At 35.1% G+C, this 16,820-nt stretch overlaps 2 protein-coding genes across 2 annotated transcripts in view; both read right to left on the bottom strand.

Moving 5' to 3' along the window:
* The window catches only part of LOC143735529 (uncharacterized), a 47,277-nt gene extending 30,983 nt beyond the window's left edge, over positions 1-16,294 (bottom strand). The window contains exons 1-3 of the mRNA XM_077225717.1: positions 16,219-16,294; positions 15,322-15,516; positions 15,073-15,246 (exon numbers count right to left, since the gene is read on the bottom strand). Coding sequence (XP_077081832.1) covers positions 15,073-15,246; positions 15,322-15,516; positions 16,219-16,288 — 439 coding nt within the window. The 5' untranslated portion in view covers positions 16,289-16,294. The remainder of the gene's footprint in view (positions 1-15,072; positions 15,247-15,321; positions 15,517-16,218) is intronic.
* Positions 5,470-14,442, bottom strand: LOC143736342 (complement factor H-like). The gene is made up of 7 exons (XM_077227079.1): positions 14,223-14,442; positions 13,971-14,141; positions 13,653-13,829; positions 7,398-7,589; positions 7,098-7,289; positions 5,906-6,091; positions 5,470-5,754 (listed from the first exon to the last, which is right to left on the bottom strand). Exons 1-7 carry the CDS (start codon positions 14,440-14,442, stop codon positions 5,546-5,548), a joined length of 1,347 nt encoding a protein of 448 aa, XP_077083194.1. The 3' UTR covers positions 5,470-5,545.
* Positions 16,295-16,820: the final 526 nt, after the last annotated feature.

Raw genomic sequence — 16,820 nt, forward strand, 5'->3', positions numbered from 1 at the left:
TCTGGCAATTCAGGAAGCAGCTTCTGAATTGGGAGGCAGAAAACCTCTGGCCATGAAAATACAGTACATGACTGAAACATCCTCACCATGCCTTCCAGTAAAATATAAACAAAAAATGACAATAGCCAATTCTGGATCCATAGCTGTTTATTCAATTATATAAAATGAATGATCAGGATGGCAGCCGTACTCTCGCACCGTTGCTTGGCGCCAGGAGCGGTAATCGGGAACACCTGGATGCGCAATTAGGAAATCCTGCGAAGGCTACATGGTGCGTCCTTCGAAGGACGAATAGGCTGCATCCTTGGAAGTCCGCGGCCTTCGGAGGATGCAGCCTTCACATTGGGACACAGCTACAGTGTTCTGTTGTGACTCGCGCACAGTCTTCACACGGACACGTGCTTCAATCCGTTGCGGAGAGACTCGTTGAAATCACAAAACATAAAGCACAAAAAAACGTGTCCCTGCTTGATATACAAGCCCTAATAAACAATCGGTTTAGATGAGGGGAAAAAAGACTGTACTAAGTGCGGATTAGAACCCAGAACCTCTGACACGCCTGGCAAGAGTTCTACCACTGTACCAGTAAAGTACACATTTTTGCCACTAACAACATATATTAGACCTCATTACACGACAAACACAATGTACTATTGTATACTATGTAAATACATAGTATCCACACACACACACACACACACACACACACACACACACACACACACACACACACACACACACACACACACACACACACACACACCGGTCCCACCCACTTTTTAAAACAAAGTTACTCCACTGCCTGTAAAAGTAGGGAACCACTCGTTATACATAAATCAGGTAACCCTATGTTTTACATATGCAACTCAGGCCCTGTTTACACGAGAACGATTCTGGGTGAAAACGTACTTTTTATCGGTTTTTAAAATTAAAATATTTTATCGGATGTGCCTTTAGTTTACACGGCGATGGCGTTTTGGAGGCTTAAAAACGCAAAAAAGTGAAACCACCCTCCAGAGTGGAAATCTTAAAAACGATCCACCGTCGCGTTCCCATCTAAACAGTAAAAATGCAAATCTGCTCACTGTGGCTCTCGTCGCGTACGTGTTTACGTCACAGGCATGCGCCATTATAGGAAAATAACCCCGAGGGCCGTTTCTCAAAACCAAGAATGCAAAGAACGGACTTGTGTTCTTGGGGAGAACGCTCTTGCTAGTTGTTCTTGGAAGAATGAACTTACAAGGTGACGAGCACACAGAACGCTGCTGACAGTTTGAGGCGATGTGTTCTTGCTGGTATTGCGCAATACCCCCGCACAGCTCCGTCTTCAGTACCCAAACATAACAAGAATTATTGATGATAACAGCCAGGTTTTTAGCATGACTGCCCGGTTGGCTCGCTTTCTACACCCGCGTGCGCTTATGGAGATTCTTCACTACCGAAAATGTTTGAGCATATTTTCGATTCGCCATTAATTTTCGTAAAAATGGCAATATTTGAAATCTACACAGTAGATTTCTCGCATCAAATTCATTCTCAGAAGTGAATTTAGTGATCAAATAGCATACGAAATTGTAGAAAAACGACTTACTGTTGTTCTGCCTTTCTGCTCCCCGCTTCTTCATTGAATGCCGAAATGAATGCTGGGATATTTCTGCCATCAAGTTCACACAAGTTACCAACCGATGCATCCTCTGTAAAATGGGCGTGTCAAGAACACTTCCGGGATTTTTAACCGTTCTTGCCAAAATGCAAACTTGTGTATTGAGACAGTACTTGGGCAGCGACTGATGACGTTTCACAAGTCCACAAGAACACAAGTACAGACAAGAACGCATATTGAGAAACAGCCAATATGTCGGATTATTTCCATACGTCGGACTTTCAAATTGCCATAGCAGCTCTGATAAACGTACAAGAGTGTTTTCAGCAGTTGAAAAAAATATTCTCAGATATTGGTGTTGTTGTGTCGCAGTGCTTCACATTGCCACCTAGCCGCCTGGAGTGCATACTACATCGAATTTTACACACTTTTGCGTCACCATATGCACGCGGATTTCCCCCCATAACGCTCGTCTAAACGCAGAATAAAAAGTGATAACGCAACGACACTTTTGCGTTTTCTCTTCAGATCGTTTCCGTGTAAACAGCCTTAGTTTTTAATCCGAATAACACGTGCTGAGTGAACAACATCAATCAAGAACATTCAACAGACGTGCGCTCTCTCTCTCTCTCTCTCTCTCTCTCTCTCTCTCTCTCTCTCTCTCTCTCTCTCTCGTCTAACGTTAAAGGAGAACTCCGGGCAATTTTTAAGTTGATCTTGATCGTTATACCTTTGTGAGTACTGTCTATAGAAAAAAAACCGAACCGGATTGGTGATTGCAACACGGAGCTTTTCCCGCAAATGCTCAGAGCTCCCCCTCAACTAAAACGGCAGTTATGGGGGCATATACATAAAGTGTCTTTGTGCCTCTTAACAGACACAACATGCAATTAAAATATCTGTCCAACATGAACAGGGCCCTTACATGTGAATAAGATGCGTTTAGCAACTTAACCATTGTTTAAATTCACCTAAATAGTGTTTTAGACGGCTAGCTGTAGTCTTGAGCTGAAGTCCCGTGGGAACTCAGTTGTAGCCAAAGGTAAATAGCAGTGTGTAGGTGAAGAAGAAATGGTTCGCGTTTGTGCCGTACAAGGAAGACACAACACTATACAGTATATACAGTAATATTTGCTATTTCAAATTTAGGAATATAATCTAGAGTGACATTTGTTTTTGTTTTGTTTACAGAAAATAAAACATACTACCAGTTGTGTACAGCAAAAAAGTGTCTATCAGGGGTTATAATATACTCTACTAGCATATCACAATTCATTATAGCAGCACTAATTATCTATGGTCTACGGATGAAAATGATTTTGGAATTCCAGTCCACGTCATGAAATCTGCAAGTACATCGAGCAGTGATCTTGAATAAAGCAAGAGACTGTGGAATTAACCTATGCACTGTGGAACAGGTCCGCTCCAAACGCCATTCTCCATACAATGAATGACACTACTTCCATGTAGCTTTTTCTCAGAAGATACACACTCAAAGTGTATAACATCGCCATAAGTTCCTTCCCGTGTGTTCCCTGATGCAGTCACATCCCCGTCTGTGCGAATCACAGGGCATCTCACCTCTAGGAAAACAAAAAATCTGATTTAGGCTAAGTTTCCTGATAAATCGCTCTACGTCAAATGTTATTTTAAGCAATGCCTGTGTCCCAAACCAGAATGTTGACCGCTAACCATTAAGTACAACTCAATTGCATCAGTAACAGATGTCAGGTCCACTAAGATCCCAGTTTTCATAAATTTCTCTGTGATTTTATCTCACCAACACAAAAATATTGCTCTTCTTCATTGCAGCGGCAGACTCCATGTCCATGTCACTGTTACATGGAGGTCTAACCACTGTAACTTTGCTACTTTTGACTTCCATTATGCAAAATACAATATGTGACTGCCATGCTACTTGTAAAGACCAATTTAAACTGGCCCGACAGACGCTGACCAACGTGGACAATCACCAGATTACAGTATGTCATTTCTCAGACATTCCACAACCTGACAAAGGCCGATTCAAAATGTTCAGGCCGCAAAAACAAGCACCGACCATTTCTTATTAAATTCGCCGTACAAGGAAGACACAACACTATACAGTAGGGGAGAGCGGGGCACAACCTAACACATTTTGGTTTTGGCTTAATTATTAAAAAAATAATTAAGTTAGATTCATCTTTTTTTTACACGAGCAACATACACATACATCTCTGCTACAAATGAACACTTAAAGTTTTTTTCTAGGACCTACCATTTCCGTACAGTTGCACTGAAAGTGACAGAAGTCTAAATGTTACAACTTACCCCATATGTTGGGTTAATTGTAACAGACAGAGGGGTTAGTTGTAACACACATCATTCTGTACTATTGTATAGTTTGATATTGTTTGTGCACCTGTATAGATAGATATCCATACATCCATCCCTAATCCAATCATCATTCTGTTATGGATCAATATCATGGATAGAGATATAGGAAAGGGCTGCACAGTTTTGCAATAAATAAATCAATAAAATCATCAAATATTGTAATTGCAATTTAATTACATTTGTGTGTGGCAGCTGCATGTAAAATTATTATTATTAATAATAATAACAGTAAAAATAATAAAAACGAGCTTAAAATAATTTTTTTAATGGTTTATTGCATTAAAAACAGGCTAAACAATCAATGACAATCAAACAATCAGGCATGATCAATGCATAGTAAACTAAAAAAAAAAAATTCCAACATTGTTTGTGAAAGTCCAACAAAGTTAAATATATAAATAAATACTCAAACCTGAAACGTTGTGTGGCTCTCGTTTTCATTTGATTATCATTGTACACTTGGCGGCTTAGTTGTAACACTGTGCTACCTACAACTAACCCCGCTGTGTAAAAATATTTTAAGCCTAGCTAACAGTTGCTAGGAGTTGCTGACATGTTTCAAAATGGTGCTATGTTTTAGCCAACAAGACAGTGATTAATGTCAGATAAAGTTAGATTTGGTGACGTACACAACACTCAGAAACCGAAAAAAACCTATGATGAAAAAATGTAGCTACTTGCATGGTGTCAAAACACTCTTTGTCCAGTATCTTCACGAAATCTTATCAAAACTTTCTACAAATTCGCGCGAGAGAGTCTTCTGGCAGCAGGAGAAAAAGAGCGGAAACACAATCTGCTTGATCCTGACTAACTATGTAAAAGGTCCGCGTTACATTTAACCCCGCGTTAGGTTGTGCCCCGCGCTCCCCTATATACAGCTATACATAAAGGAGCATGAATAGCTCCTTTAATAATAAGCTGTACATGCCTCGTTTTACTTTCTTTGTCATTGACATCCGAGTGATCTTACTGAACTAAAAACTTTCATCTGACGTCTGTGAAAAAGGGATGCACTCAATCCACTGCGTGTTTTTCTCTTATCAGTTCGCGCATCACAGCAATAGCCTATGTGTTACTATATTTCGTGTAATATTCTAATAAGATACATTTACTTAATAGACAGCCTTCTTTTTTTATCCCCATTATATTCTCTGTTGTCAGTGTTTCTAGAACACAGACACTGTCATCACATTTGTAATCAGCCAGAAACCCAGAGCAAAAAGAAAGTTTAATAACTAATGTATTTCTTTCCCCCGTATTTGCATGATAGTAAAAATACTTATTATTATATAATTATATAATATTATTAGCACTTTTCTATTTGTTCTTACAGGCTTTTTGCAATCTTTTTTGAAAAGTTTTTTTGTTTCCATGCATGCTCACTTAGTTGGCATTAAATGAGTTAATATCGTTTTTTTAAAAGCACATTTAAAAATGTTGATTTTATAATTTATGTAGTTTTAATTGCAAGAATTACAAAACAGAGAAACTGAATAGTAAAAGGTTTTATTTTGATTTGCTCCATTTTCTTTTGATTAGTAGTACAGCTGATACATCAGTGATGTTTTATTCTCCTCGTCTCACACACTCAGGCAAATTCATCACTCCATCATTACAGTATTGTATTAGGTTACTGCTACTGCCGATTAACAGTTTGCCCCTCTGACATGCAAAGGTGATTCTGTCCAGATGTGGTGAGAATATATTTTGCCGTCCACCCCAGTACAGCTCTATACCTCTTTTATCCATTTCCTCCACCGACACTGAACAAGGCTCTGAAACAAACACATCTCACTGTTAGTGTTACAATATACATTCATTGATTCATCTGAACCAGAACAACAACTACAAGATTACATCAAGCATACAAAAAATACAGTAAGAAAAGCCTAATCTGTCATTGATGTTTAGAGTTTTCATACTTACTTAAACACTTAATATTCCCTCTCCATTCGCCTTGTTCACAGGTCAAGTATTTGGAGTAGGGGTGATGCAGATCCAGTGTGTATTTATTAAAGCAGATGTATTCAACTCTCTCCTCTGAATTGTATTCAGTTTTGGTCATTTCTTTTGTATCTGCAGAGTCCACTTGTGGTGGTGGCCCACATTTCCCTGAAGGCAAAGCAAAGTTTTTTTGTATTTTTTTAGATCACCAAAAACAAAACAAAAATCTCAATATCAGACACATGCCTATTTATGGCCATCAACCATAGATTTTTCTATATAATATATTATAACCAAATCTAAATTTGGGTCTGAAGTTGCGTTTATCCATTTAAAGCTCGCCGCAATGGTGCTAGTGTGTAGCTCTGCTGTTGCTAGGTTATTCTGGGTGGTTGCTAGGACATTGCTTCGCAAGTCAAGAGAGACGATGTGCCGATGGAGTTACGTACCAAAGTTGAGCATTTACTTCAATATGAGCAATAGTGAAGCTTGCAAACACTGCTAATAAAACTCGAGTAAACTTCCCTTATGCAAAGAAAATATATTTCCTTATATATGATCAATATATCAAATGATTTAATGCCAAATTTGAAAATATACGGAATACTATATTGTGCTAATATATCACAATATATTGAATAATACATAAGAAATTGCTGCTTTTGATATATTGAAAAATATGTGACAATATATTTACTAATATATCATAATGTATTTAATTTTATATTCAGTAATACACTTCATAATATATAGATGTAAGATATGGTAGTGCATGTGTATAAATATATTGCAGATATATTTACTCATGCAGTTAATATTGACCAAAACACATGAAATAACACTTAATTTTAACATTTATACTCCTTTAACAGTCAGAAGCAAAGCATGCTGGGAACTAGAAATCTGCTGTAACTCTGTGAACATACATTCACATTTATATGGGAACGTGAATGTGCAATATATGTACACAGTAAAGGATAAAACTTTAGGAATATTACATGTAATGCTATTTTTGCCTTAATTTCTAAATATTTTATATGTATCAATATATAGCTATACATGGTCAATGTATATATTGCAGTATATTGACTGCAACCTATATTTGGAAATGTATTATGTAATATATTGCATTATATTTTGCAGTATATTCCCATATTTATGTTCTAAGGTTTACCTCCTACACATTTAGGAAATGGGACGTTCCATTCTCCAGTTGGCAAGCAGGTGATTTTACTCCGTCCTATTAATTTTGATCCCATCCCAACACATGAAAGAGTTATTGTGTGTCCAGGTCTGACTGAAACCTCAGGCCCCGGGTGTCCGTCTGATCTCATGTTTACTGGCAGGTTTGCGACACACATTACCTCTAAAGAACAGAAAGATCTGATAAATCAAGCATCCTCCATGTGATCCAACAGATCTATCATTGATCTGTCTTTGTCCAATCCAAGGCTTTTACATTCTGTGGCATTACCTTCACATTTAGGGAAAGTGCTGCTCCATTCTCCATTTGATTGACAGGTGATTTCTCTCGGTCCTTTTAATATCAGCCCTTGTCCATTGCATGAAAATATTAACCTGTGTCCCGGGTTGAACTGACCCTTACTTTTTGGAAATTGCTCTATTTTTAAGTCTTCCACTGTTGTGTTTAGAGGACATGTTGCCTCTAGAGAAAGCAGACATTTGATCACATATTTATCCACACAGAAGCTTTTATACGTTATGTGGCCCTAGCTTGCAATGATTAGTGGTTTAGCATAATAATTAAATTTTTGACAAATGATAATTCACAAGTTACAACCAAGAAAACTTGAGTTAACGAAGTTTACATCTATCCTTAACCACCTCATGAAAGATGTTATATAATGCATATCCTGACTACGGTCTGTTAGCTTGTGTGAGATTTGTTATACAAATAAATAAATACAACAAAATTACATTTTTCCACTTAATTCAAAATCATTCCCAGCTATTGTTCATCATGGATCTAGGCAATTTTTACCCATTATGTAAGTAAATGTGATTCTAGATTTGTAAAATTTGAAGTAACTCTGGTGTGCAGAAAAATGTTTCACTCCATTTTCCATTTTCACATCCATCGTCATTTCATTAAATGGCTCAGTGCATTTGTATCTCAGAATTTCTTCATTTTCGTACACATTTTTTTATGTGCCCAAAATTTCTCAAGGAGAGAGAGAGAGACAGTGGAGTAAACTTTTTTTTATAAGAAAGGAGTATAGCACAACAGCACAAAAAAATGTGACCAAAATTTGGTTACTGTGTTTTTTAAGGGTGATGCCACTACCATGCACTAGGGGGCTCTATGATGCATTCCTCCTCTTGTATATAGCCAGATAAGAGGAGAGAAGAAGTTAGTTATAGCAAGGTTGAGGGGAGTAATATCAGGAGTTCCAATTGAAATGACAATGGAGGATGTGAAAAAAGAAATTAGAGGAGGGAAAATAACAGACGCCATCAGGATTAAAAGTAAAAGAGATGGGGAACTTAAAGATACAATGGCAGTGATTCTTCAATTCGAAAATACCATGCCAGAAAATATCCAGCTAGGATATATGAATTACAAAGTCAGAGACTACATCCCTAAACCCCTCAGATGTTTTACTGGCCAAAGAATGGGACACATTGCAAAGGAATGTAAAGGAAAAGCTAGATGTGCACAATGCGGAGGACCACATGAATTTGGTAAATGTGATAAAGATGCTAAGGTTAAGTGTTGTAATTGCGGAGGAGAACACAGCGCAGCATATGGTGGATGTGTTGTACAAAGGGAAGCCAGAGAAGCGCAAAGAATCAAAATAACAGAAAGAGTTTCATATGCTGAAGCTTTAAAAAGAGTGAGGAAAGATAGCACAGGAGGAATGAGGTTGGGAGAAGCAGGCCAAAGAAACTCGAATACAAAGCAAAGGCAGATTTATCAAAGACAAACCTTGGTAACAAATAGTCAAAACACATGTTTGCATAAATGTAAAGTGGATGAAAATACAATGGTGGTGAAAAAAGAAAACTTTGTAGCATTCATGTGTCATATTGTTAATATCACAGTACAAATGAAGAAGAAAAGTGACAAAATCAAAGCAGTTGTAACAGCAGCTGGAAGGTTTTTAGATATGAAAGAAATTCAAGCAGAACAGATCCATTCCATTCTGAGTACCACTGAAACAATAGAGAATGTTCAGGATTAGGATAATAGCTGTTATCATGGTTTTACACATACTTCAATGGAATGCCAGAAGTTTAATTGCCAATGGACAAGAATTTAAAAAGTTTGTTTATGAATTAGAAATAATTCCAGATATAATATGCGTCCAAGAAACATGGTTAAAACCTAATTTAGAATTTAAGATTCCTGGATATAGCGTAGAAAGACAGGATAGAAGTAATGGTAGTGGAGGAGGATGTGCTATTTTTATTAAAGATGGAATAGCTTATGAGAAAAATCTCATGAATAAAGAATTAGAATGTGTTATTATAGAAATATTTAATGTAAGAAAATATGGAAATATTAAAATTATTAATTATTATAATCCATGTAAAAATCTTGAAAGTGATATATTTAGGGAGATGGCGGGGAAAATACATAGAAGAGAAATATGGTGTGGTGATTTTAATGCCCACAATAGTCTTTGGGGTAGCAGGAAGACAGATCATAATGGTAGCATAGTGGAAGAAATAATGGATGAAAGGTCATTAGTTTGTCTTAATAATGGAAAAGGTACAAGAGTAAATATACATAAAAATACAGTTTCATGTCTTGATATCACATTAATATCTGATTGTCTGGTTAGTTCATGTAAATGGGATGTCAACTGGGAGTCTACAATAGGAAGTGATCATTTTCCAGTAAGTACAATAATTGATGACAATATAAACAGGCAAGAAGATTTTATATTAACAAGATGGTGCTTTAATAAAGCTAATTGGCAAAAATTTAAAATTGAATGTGAGGAAACCAGTCATATGGTTACCTTAAAAGGCAACATTGAAGAGTGTGCAAGGGAGATAACAGAACATATTTTAAATGCAGCAAGTTATAGCATACCAAGGAAAAAAATCATAAAAGGTAAGAAAAAGGTAGTGCCTTGGTGGAATGATGAATGTAGCAAAGTGGTTAAGGAGCGTAATAAGGCATTTAAAATATTACAGAAAAATTTAACAACCGAAAATCTTATTGAATATAAAAGGAAAAGAGCAATGGTTCGTAAAACTATTAAGGAAGCAAAAAAGAAAACATGGAGAGAGTATTGTTCCTCAATAGGTTCAGAAATAAAATTAAAGAATGTTTGGTCAATGTTTAGGAAAATGACGGGGAAAAGGGATGATGTTAAAATACCAGCTTTAGCTAGAGAACAGGAGATAGTAGTTTTAAATAAAGAAAAGGCAGATTTATTAGGCGAGACATTTGCTGCAGTTCATAATGGTGATCATCTAACAGACATTCATAGAAGGCAGAAGCTACAAAAACTTGGAAATCATAAAAATATATTGGGAAAATGTAAAAAATGTACATCAACATTAGACATGAATATAACTGTGAAAGAAATTAAAACAGTATTGAAAGGGACAGGATATTCAGCTCCAGGGGAGGACCAATTATGCTATGCTATGTTTCGGCAGATACCGGAAGTTACATTGGAATTAATATTAAAATTATTCAATAAAATATGGAAAGAAGGTACAATACCAAATAGTTGGAAAAGGGCAACAATTTTACCATTTAATAAACCAGGGAAAGATCCTATCAGTCCAAATAATTACAGACCAATAGCTTTAACTTCTCATTTAAGTAAATGGATGGAGAAAATAGTGGTCAGTAGATTAGGGTTTGTTCTTGAACTTAAGAAATTAATTAATGGATACCAGTGTGGATTTAGAATAGGGAGATCAACAATGGATGCATTAATTAGAGTCAGTAATGATATAGAGAAAGCGTTAAAAATGAAGGAGATAATGGTTGTAGTATTTTTTGATATAGAAAAAGCATATGATTCATTATGGAGAGAAGGGTTACTTATAAAAATAAAGCAGATGGGAATAGGTGGGAAGATGTATAATTGGATAGCAAATTTTTTGATGGATAGAAAAATAAGGGTGAAGATGGGGAACGATTATTCAAAAGAATTCAATGTGGAAAATGGAATACCTCAAGGTAGTGTAATAAGCCCAATTTTATTTAATATCATGATTAATGACATCTTTTCAGATACTGACAAATGTATTAAATCTGCATTATTTGCAGATGATGGGGCCATATGGATGAGAGGAAAGAATATAAAACATGTAGTAGGAAATGTTAAGAAAGCAATTAATAAAGTAGAAAAATGGTCTTATGAATGGGGTTTTAAATTATCAGCAAACAAGTCTTGTTTTATGGTATTCACAAATAAGAGAAATATTGATATAGGAACAATGACATTATATGGACAGACGTTGGAAAGGGTTACAGAATTTAAATACCTAGGACTATGGTTAGATAGCTCTTATACATGGAAAACACATATAGATAACTTGGAAACTAAATGTAAGAAAGTTATAAATCTCTTAAAGGCTGTGGCTGGAAATAACTGGGGTGCAGATAGACAGTCATTATTAAACATATACAGGGCTCTTATGAGATCAATAATAGATTATGGCAGTTTTATTTATGGAGCAGCAGCTAAAACAACACTACAAAGGATAGATAGATTACAGAGTAGAGCTTTACGTATATGTACAGGAGCAGTGAAAACAACACTTATCAATGCTCTTTTAGTAGAGACTGGAGAAACTCCACTGGAAATGAGAAGAATGAAATTAGGTTTAGTATATTGGATGAAAATTAAAAGTAGTATGGATGAAAATGTAACTTCAACAATTCTAAAAACTTGTTGGGAATATTCAAAGTTCCATGGTAATGGATTTGGATGGGTTATAAGCAAATTGATTAAAGAGTTTGGATTAGAGGATAAGGAAATAGCACAATGTAATCCAATTAGTGTAGTTCCTCCATGGTTATTTCCTGAGATAAATGTAGACATGAGACTTCTTAAAATGAAAAATGAATGGAATTTAAACGAAATAGGGGTACAGACTGATATATATTTAAGAAACTCTTATTATAATTACCTTAAAATATATTCAGATGGGTCTAAGAATTTAAAAGGGTGTGTGGGAATGGGAATATATATTCCTGAGTTCAAAATACACATCTATAAAAGAATGTCAGATCAACTATCAGTTTTCACAGCAGAGATGGTGGCAGTTATATTGAGTTTACAATGGGTTGAGGAGGTTAGACCAGATAGGGTGGTGATATGCACGGATTCCAAAGCAGCTTTAGAAAGTATTCAGGGAGAAGGAAATAATAGGAAAGATTTAGTATAAGAAATTCAGCACAGTTTATTTAGATTATACAGGGGTGGCATTGATATTTGGTTTTGTTGGGTACCAGCACATGAAGGGGTAAAAGGAAATGAAAAGGCAGACAAATTAGCAAAAAGGGCTTTAGAGGAGGCAATAGCAATTACAATTCCTTTAGGGAAAGGGGAAGGAAAATCATTTATTAAGAGGAAAGAAATTGAAAATTGGCAAAAAAGGTGGAATGAAGATAAAAAAGGAAGAAGATTATATAAAGTACAAAAGTCAGTAGTAAAGAGAAATATTAAGGAGAGAAACCGAAGGGAAGAAATAATAATGATCAGATTAAGAGTAGGTCATACTTATTTAAATGACAATTTATATTTAATAGGGAGGAAAAATAATGATAAATGTGAAGGATGTAGAGAGATAGAAAATATAGAACATGTATTGATGAACTGTAAAACATATGAACCTGAAAGGGAGAAATTGAGAAGAGTAGTTGAAAGGACAGGCCAAGAATGGAGTCTTAAAGGATTATTGGGAAATAAAGGAAATATAAAAGATATTTATAGATTAAGGAAAGCATTATTTATTTATCTTCAGAATACAAAATTAAAAAAATAGAATTTAATAGATGTAAAACAATGTTGCTACACACTCATGAACAGTAGGTGGCGGTATGCACCTTAAGTTGCTTGCAATCCGCCATGATAGAAAAGAAGAAGAAGAAGAAGAAGAAGAAGAAGAAGTTAGTTTGGTGAAAGGGAAGCATGGTTGACTCTTGTATGTTTATCCAAGATTTATCTTAATGCTAAAATTTCTGTCTTTTCATGTAAACTTTAAAAACTATATTTCCTTTTGTGCCATGTGTCTGTTATGAAGTTTATATGTTAGAGTTTTAGCACTAGGGTTGATTGAAAATCTGGTCGGTGGGTCCCTCCGTTAAATCTATTGTGTAGCTTGCCTCCTTGAAAGGTTTTTTTTTTTTGGAGACTGTTAAAACAATAATTTGATTTTGAATCTAGAGAGCATTTGATTGGACAAAAAACGGTGTAGCACAGGTTGAGTCAACCAACATATACCAGCGAAAACTGATAATGTTTAACATTACAATAACATATTAATCTAGTGCACATGGACTAAAAGTACCAAAACTCAAATTACTCAAATTATGATTTCACAGGGTTTTTAATTTATTTTATAATTATTGTCGTCACTATCACACAATTATCTGGGGACTTGATGTTATTCCTCCTGATTGTCAAATACATTTTCTCTTCATTTTCACATACAAGAATGTTTTTTTGTTTTTTTTGTTTTTTACTAATCTGTTAGAAGTTTTAAAAGTTATCATCACCAATCAAAATCTTACCTTCACATGTTGGTGTTTCTTCCCAAACTCCATTGCGGCAGAAAACTGTATTTTTCCCATTCATTAAGAATGATCTTCCACATACGTATGTTACACTTGATCCATCTACATACAATTCTTCAGGTTTAGATGTTATGAATGCATATTCCACCTTTGGAGGAATGTTACAACTGACCACTAAAAAAAAGATGTTAATGGAAATTCATGAAATCTGAGTAAGACTGAGATTAACATTGTTGATAGATATTGTACAACATATTGTATTGTAGATTGTACACTGTTCCTCACAAACATGCAATAAGAGTTTGAGAAGCTCACCCTCACAAACTGGTTTCTCCCATGTACCTCTGAAACATGTTATGAAGCGTGGAGTTGATTTGAACCCTGCATCACATACAAATTCTGTTTTGTCTCCATCACGAAAGGTCTCTTTTGTTTGCTTTAGTTTTCCATGGTGAACACTGGGAAAAGCACCACATTCTACCTCCGCTGTAAAGACAGAAAACATGAAGCACATTTCAGTTCACTATCATTCGTCTAACACCTGAGACTGACAATAATAAAACTCACGAATGCACCGAGTTTCTTCAGTCCAAGAGCCTTCGCTGCATGTCGCTGAATCCCACCAGTTCCCAGTGAAGGGTTTATAACCCGTGTTGCAGGAGTAAAAGATTTCTTCCTCATTGGAGGGGTGGCTGTATATCAACCCGTTTTCCACGGATACATCACGGCACGATTTCTGCTTTGCTGTGAGGAAAAAGTTTAAAAACGTACAAAATTCTGATCTCATACTGTATGTCTTTGAGTCGTCATTATGCATTTGTATAATGATTTGATGGGATATTGAAAAAGATAAAGGTAAATTGTCCATTTCTCTCAGTATGACTGAAATTCAAAGACAAAAACTTCCAAGTTTTTACAGGAACTCTCATTTTGATCTCAATTCACAAGTATTTGTTTTGGTCTTTTCCTAAGTTTGCGACATGAGCACATACATTTTTGTTTTTACTCTGCAATGTTAAGTGGTTAAAAAAACCTCCTTAATTTCAGGTTCGTGGAGAAAAATGGGCACTCATAGGCATGAATGGGAATAACTATAATTCAGAATATTTTATTTTTTATTTGTCGAATAAAATCCAATAGATCCAAAATAATGCAGATCATATGATACTGGTTTATTCTTACCTGTTTGGTACCATTTAATTTTTTGAGTTATTGAAATTTTATGTTTTTTGTTTGAAATAAATAATAATATTTATAAAATAAAATTAAATTACCTTAACAATTAACACTATCTGCATTTGGGATTTTTGGTGCTGCACACGTTTACTGATAACAAATATCCATCAAATTAATTATAATTCATATTATATGATAATGATTCATTTGCATAAACAGTAACATTAATATGAGCACATACCAGCACACAGTGGTTTTGGTGTCCATCCGTCTCGTGTGCATGTGGCCTCTGCTGACATTTGATCATATCCAGACATGCAATAGTAAGATCTTTTTACTCCCAATTTATTATCTCCCCAGAAGTAATATTCTGGTCTAAACACATACTGGTCACGTGGAACTTCACATCTAATTTCTGAAACAAGATTTACATTATTTTAAGAACATGCATTTAGTTCAGAAATGCAGAAGTGTTTCTCTATAATCTTACCCGCACAAACAGGCTCATAATCCCACTGTCCATTCTCTCCACATGTAAATGATTTGATGTTTTCTTTTGTTTGAAAGAACCAGTGTTTTTCAGTGTAGGTGATCTCCACACTTTCTCCAGCTCTGAAAATAGTTTTTCCCTCCGGTTTGATCTTTGTTACTCCAAATGTGGCGGATTTAAGTTCACAAGTTACTTCTGTACGAGAAGCAAAACAAAAACAAACAAAAAGATCTATAAAATGGAGTTGAATGCTGTTTTTTTTTCCCTAAAGTGAAACATGCAAAGATACATATGCATGCTACATATAATATGTTGATTAGAATGCACTTTTTATGTATTCTTACAATATTTCAGTATATGACTGACACCACCGATGTTTTGGTATTATAAGTAGCCTATAGACAGTAACATTTTAGTATTATTTCCCATATGTAACAGTGGTGCATAACCATCAGATTCTGGGTTCAAATTTAGTGCATCTTGGGATTCCCTCTAGTCTTGAACCCTAGTAAATATCTATATTTTAATATGGCGTCTGGCAACACTTTATTTTAAGCTGACATTGTTACACGTTACTACATGTGCTTACTATAGTAATAACAGCAGATTAGGCATAATTACATGTGACTAACCCTAAACCAAACCCTAACAGTAACTCTGGTAAGTAAATGTAGTTAGTTAATATTGATCAGTACTTATTTAAATACAACGTAACTACGTCACCTTAAATAAAGTGTAACCTAGCATCTTTCTGATATTCTTACCGGTATGATCGGTGCTGTACAAGTTATCACTGTGCGAAGATACAGTCAACACTCTTTAAAACAAATTAAGGTCATTTAAAAAGTGTTGGATGTGCATATGTAATAACATTCTACTAAAAATGAATAAACTCACCTTGACCTTGCACAACAGTAACAGAAAATAGAAAACAGGAAAAGCTCATGAATTTTACAGGAACTCTCATTTTGAACTCTCATTTCACAAATGACTGTAACTTGTTTTCTCACTCTGTTTTTATGATGAAGAATCAATAATGAATCATTTACTAAGTCAAAAGGAGGACTCTTTTATACCAGACCACTTTGTGGTCATGCAGAAGGATATTTTGTTTTAAATTCCCCTGTTGTCAAAAATCTTACCCCTTAAAACTCATATTTGGTCACCAAATTGACATGTTTAAAAAAACATTCCTGTGAAAAAAAATTCTTTATGCCTTAAAAATGTAACTCTACACTCTTGCTTCATTTGCTTTCAAGTCAATAAAATCTAATTAAAAAGAACATTAAGATGAATAACAATAACATAAAAAATAATAGCTTGCGCTAATAAATAACTCTGCGCACAACCAAAGGAAAATGACAGAAATTCTCATTTTGAGTTCACATCACAAGTAGTTTTTTTTGTCATTTGAACAAACCAAAGGACAAATTATCACAAGTCAAACTTTTTAAGTCACATTTATGTAAAATAAACAGGAAGCAAAATAAAGTTCCAGT

Source organism: Siphateles boraxobius, unplaced genomic scaffold (assembly GCF_051911475.1).
Source record: "Siphateles boraxobius isolate OS27281-9 unplaced genomic scaffold, OSU_SipBor_1 13, whole genome shotgun sequence".
In the NCBI taxonomy this organism is placed as follows: Eukaryota; Metazoa; Chordata; class Actinopteri; order Cypriniformes; family Leuciscidae; genus Siphateles; species Siphateles boraxobius.

What these genes read in the sequence shown, in the direction of transcription:
- LOC143736342 (XM_077227079.1), bottom strand. Translation starts at nt 14,442, where the DNA reads ATGAGATCAGAATTTTGTACGTTTTTAAACTTTTTCCTCACAGCAAAG. An exon ending in ATTTCCTAAATGTGTAGGAG is followed by an intron (nt 6,092 to 7,097) that starts GTAAACCTTAGA and finishes CTTTGCCTTCAG; the next exon opens with GGAAATGTGGGCCACCACCA. An exon ending in AGGGAATATTAAGTGTTTAA is followed by an intron (nt 5,755 to 5,905) that starts GTAAGTATGAAA and finishes TGTTTGTTTCAG; the next exon opens with AGCCTTGTTCAGTGTCGGTG.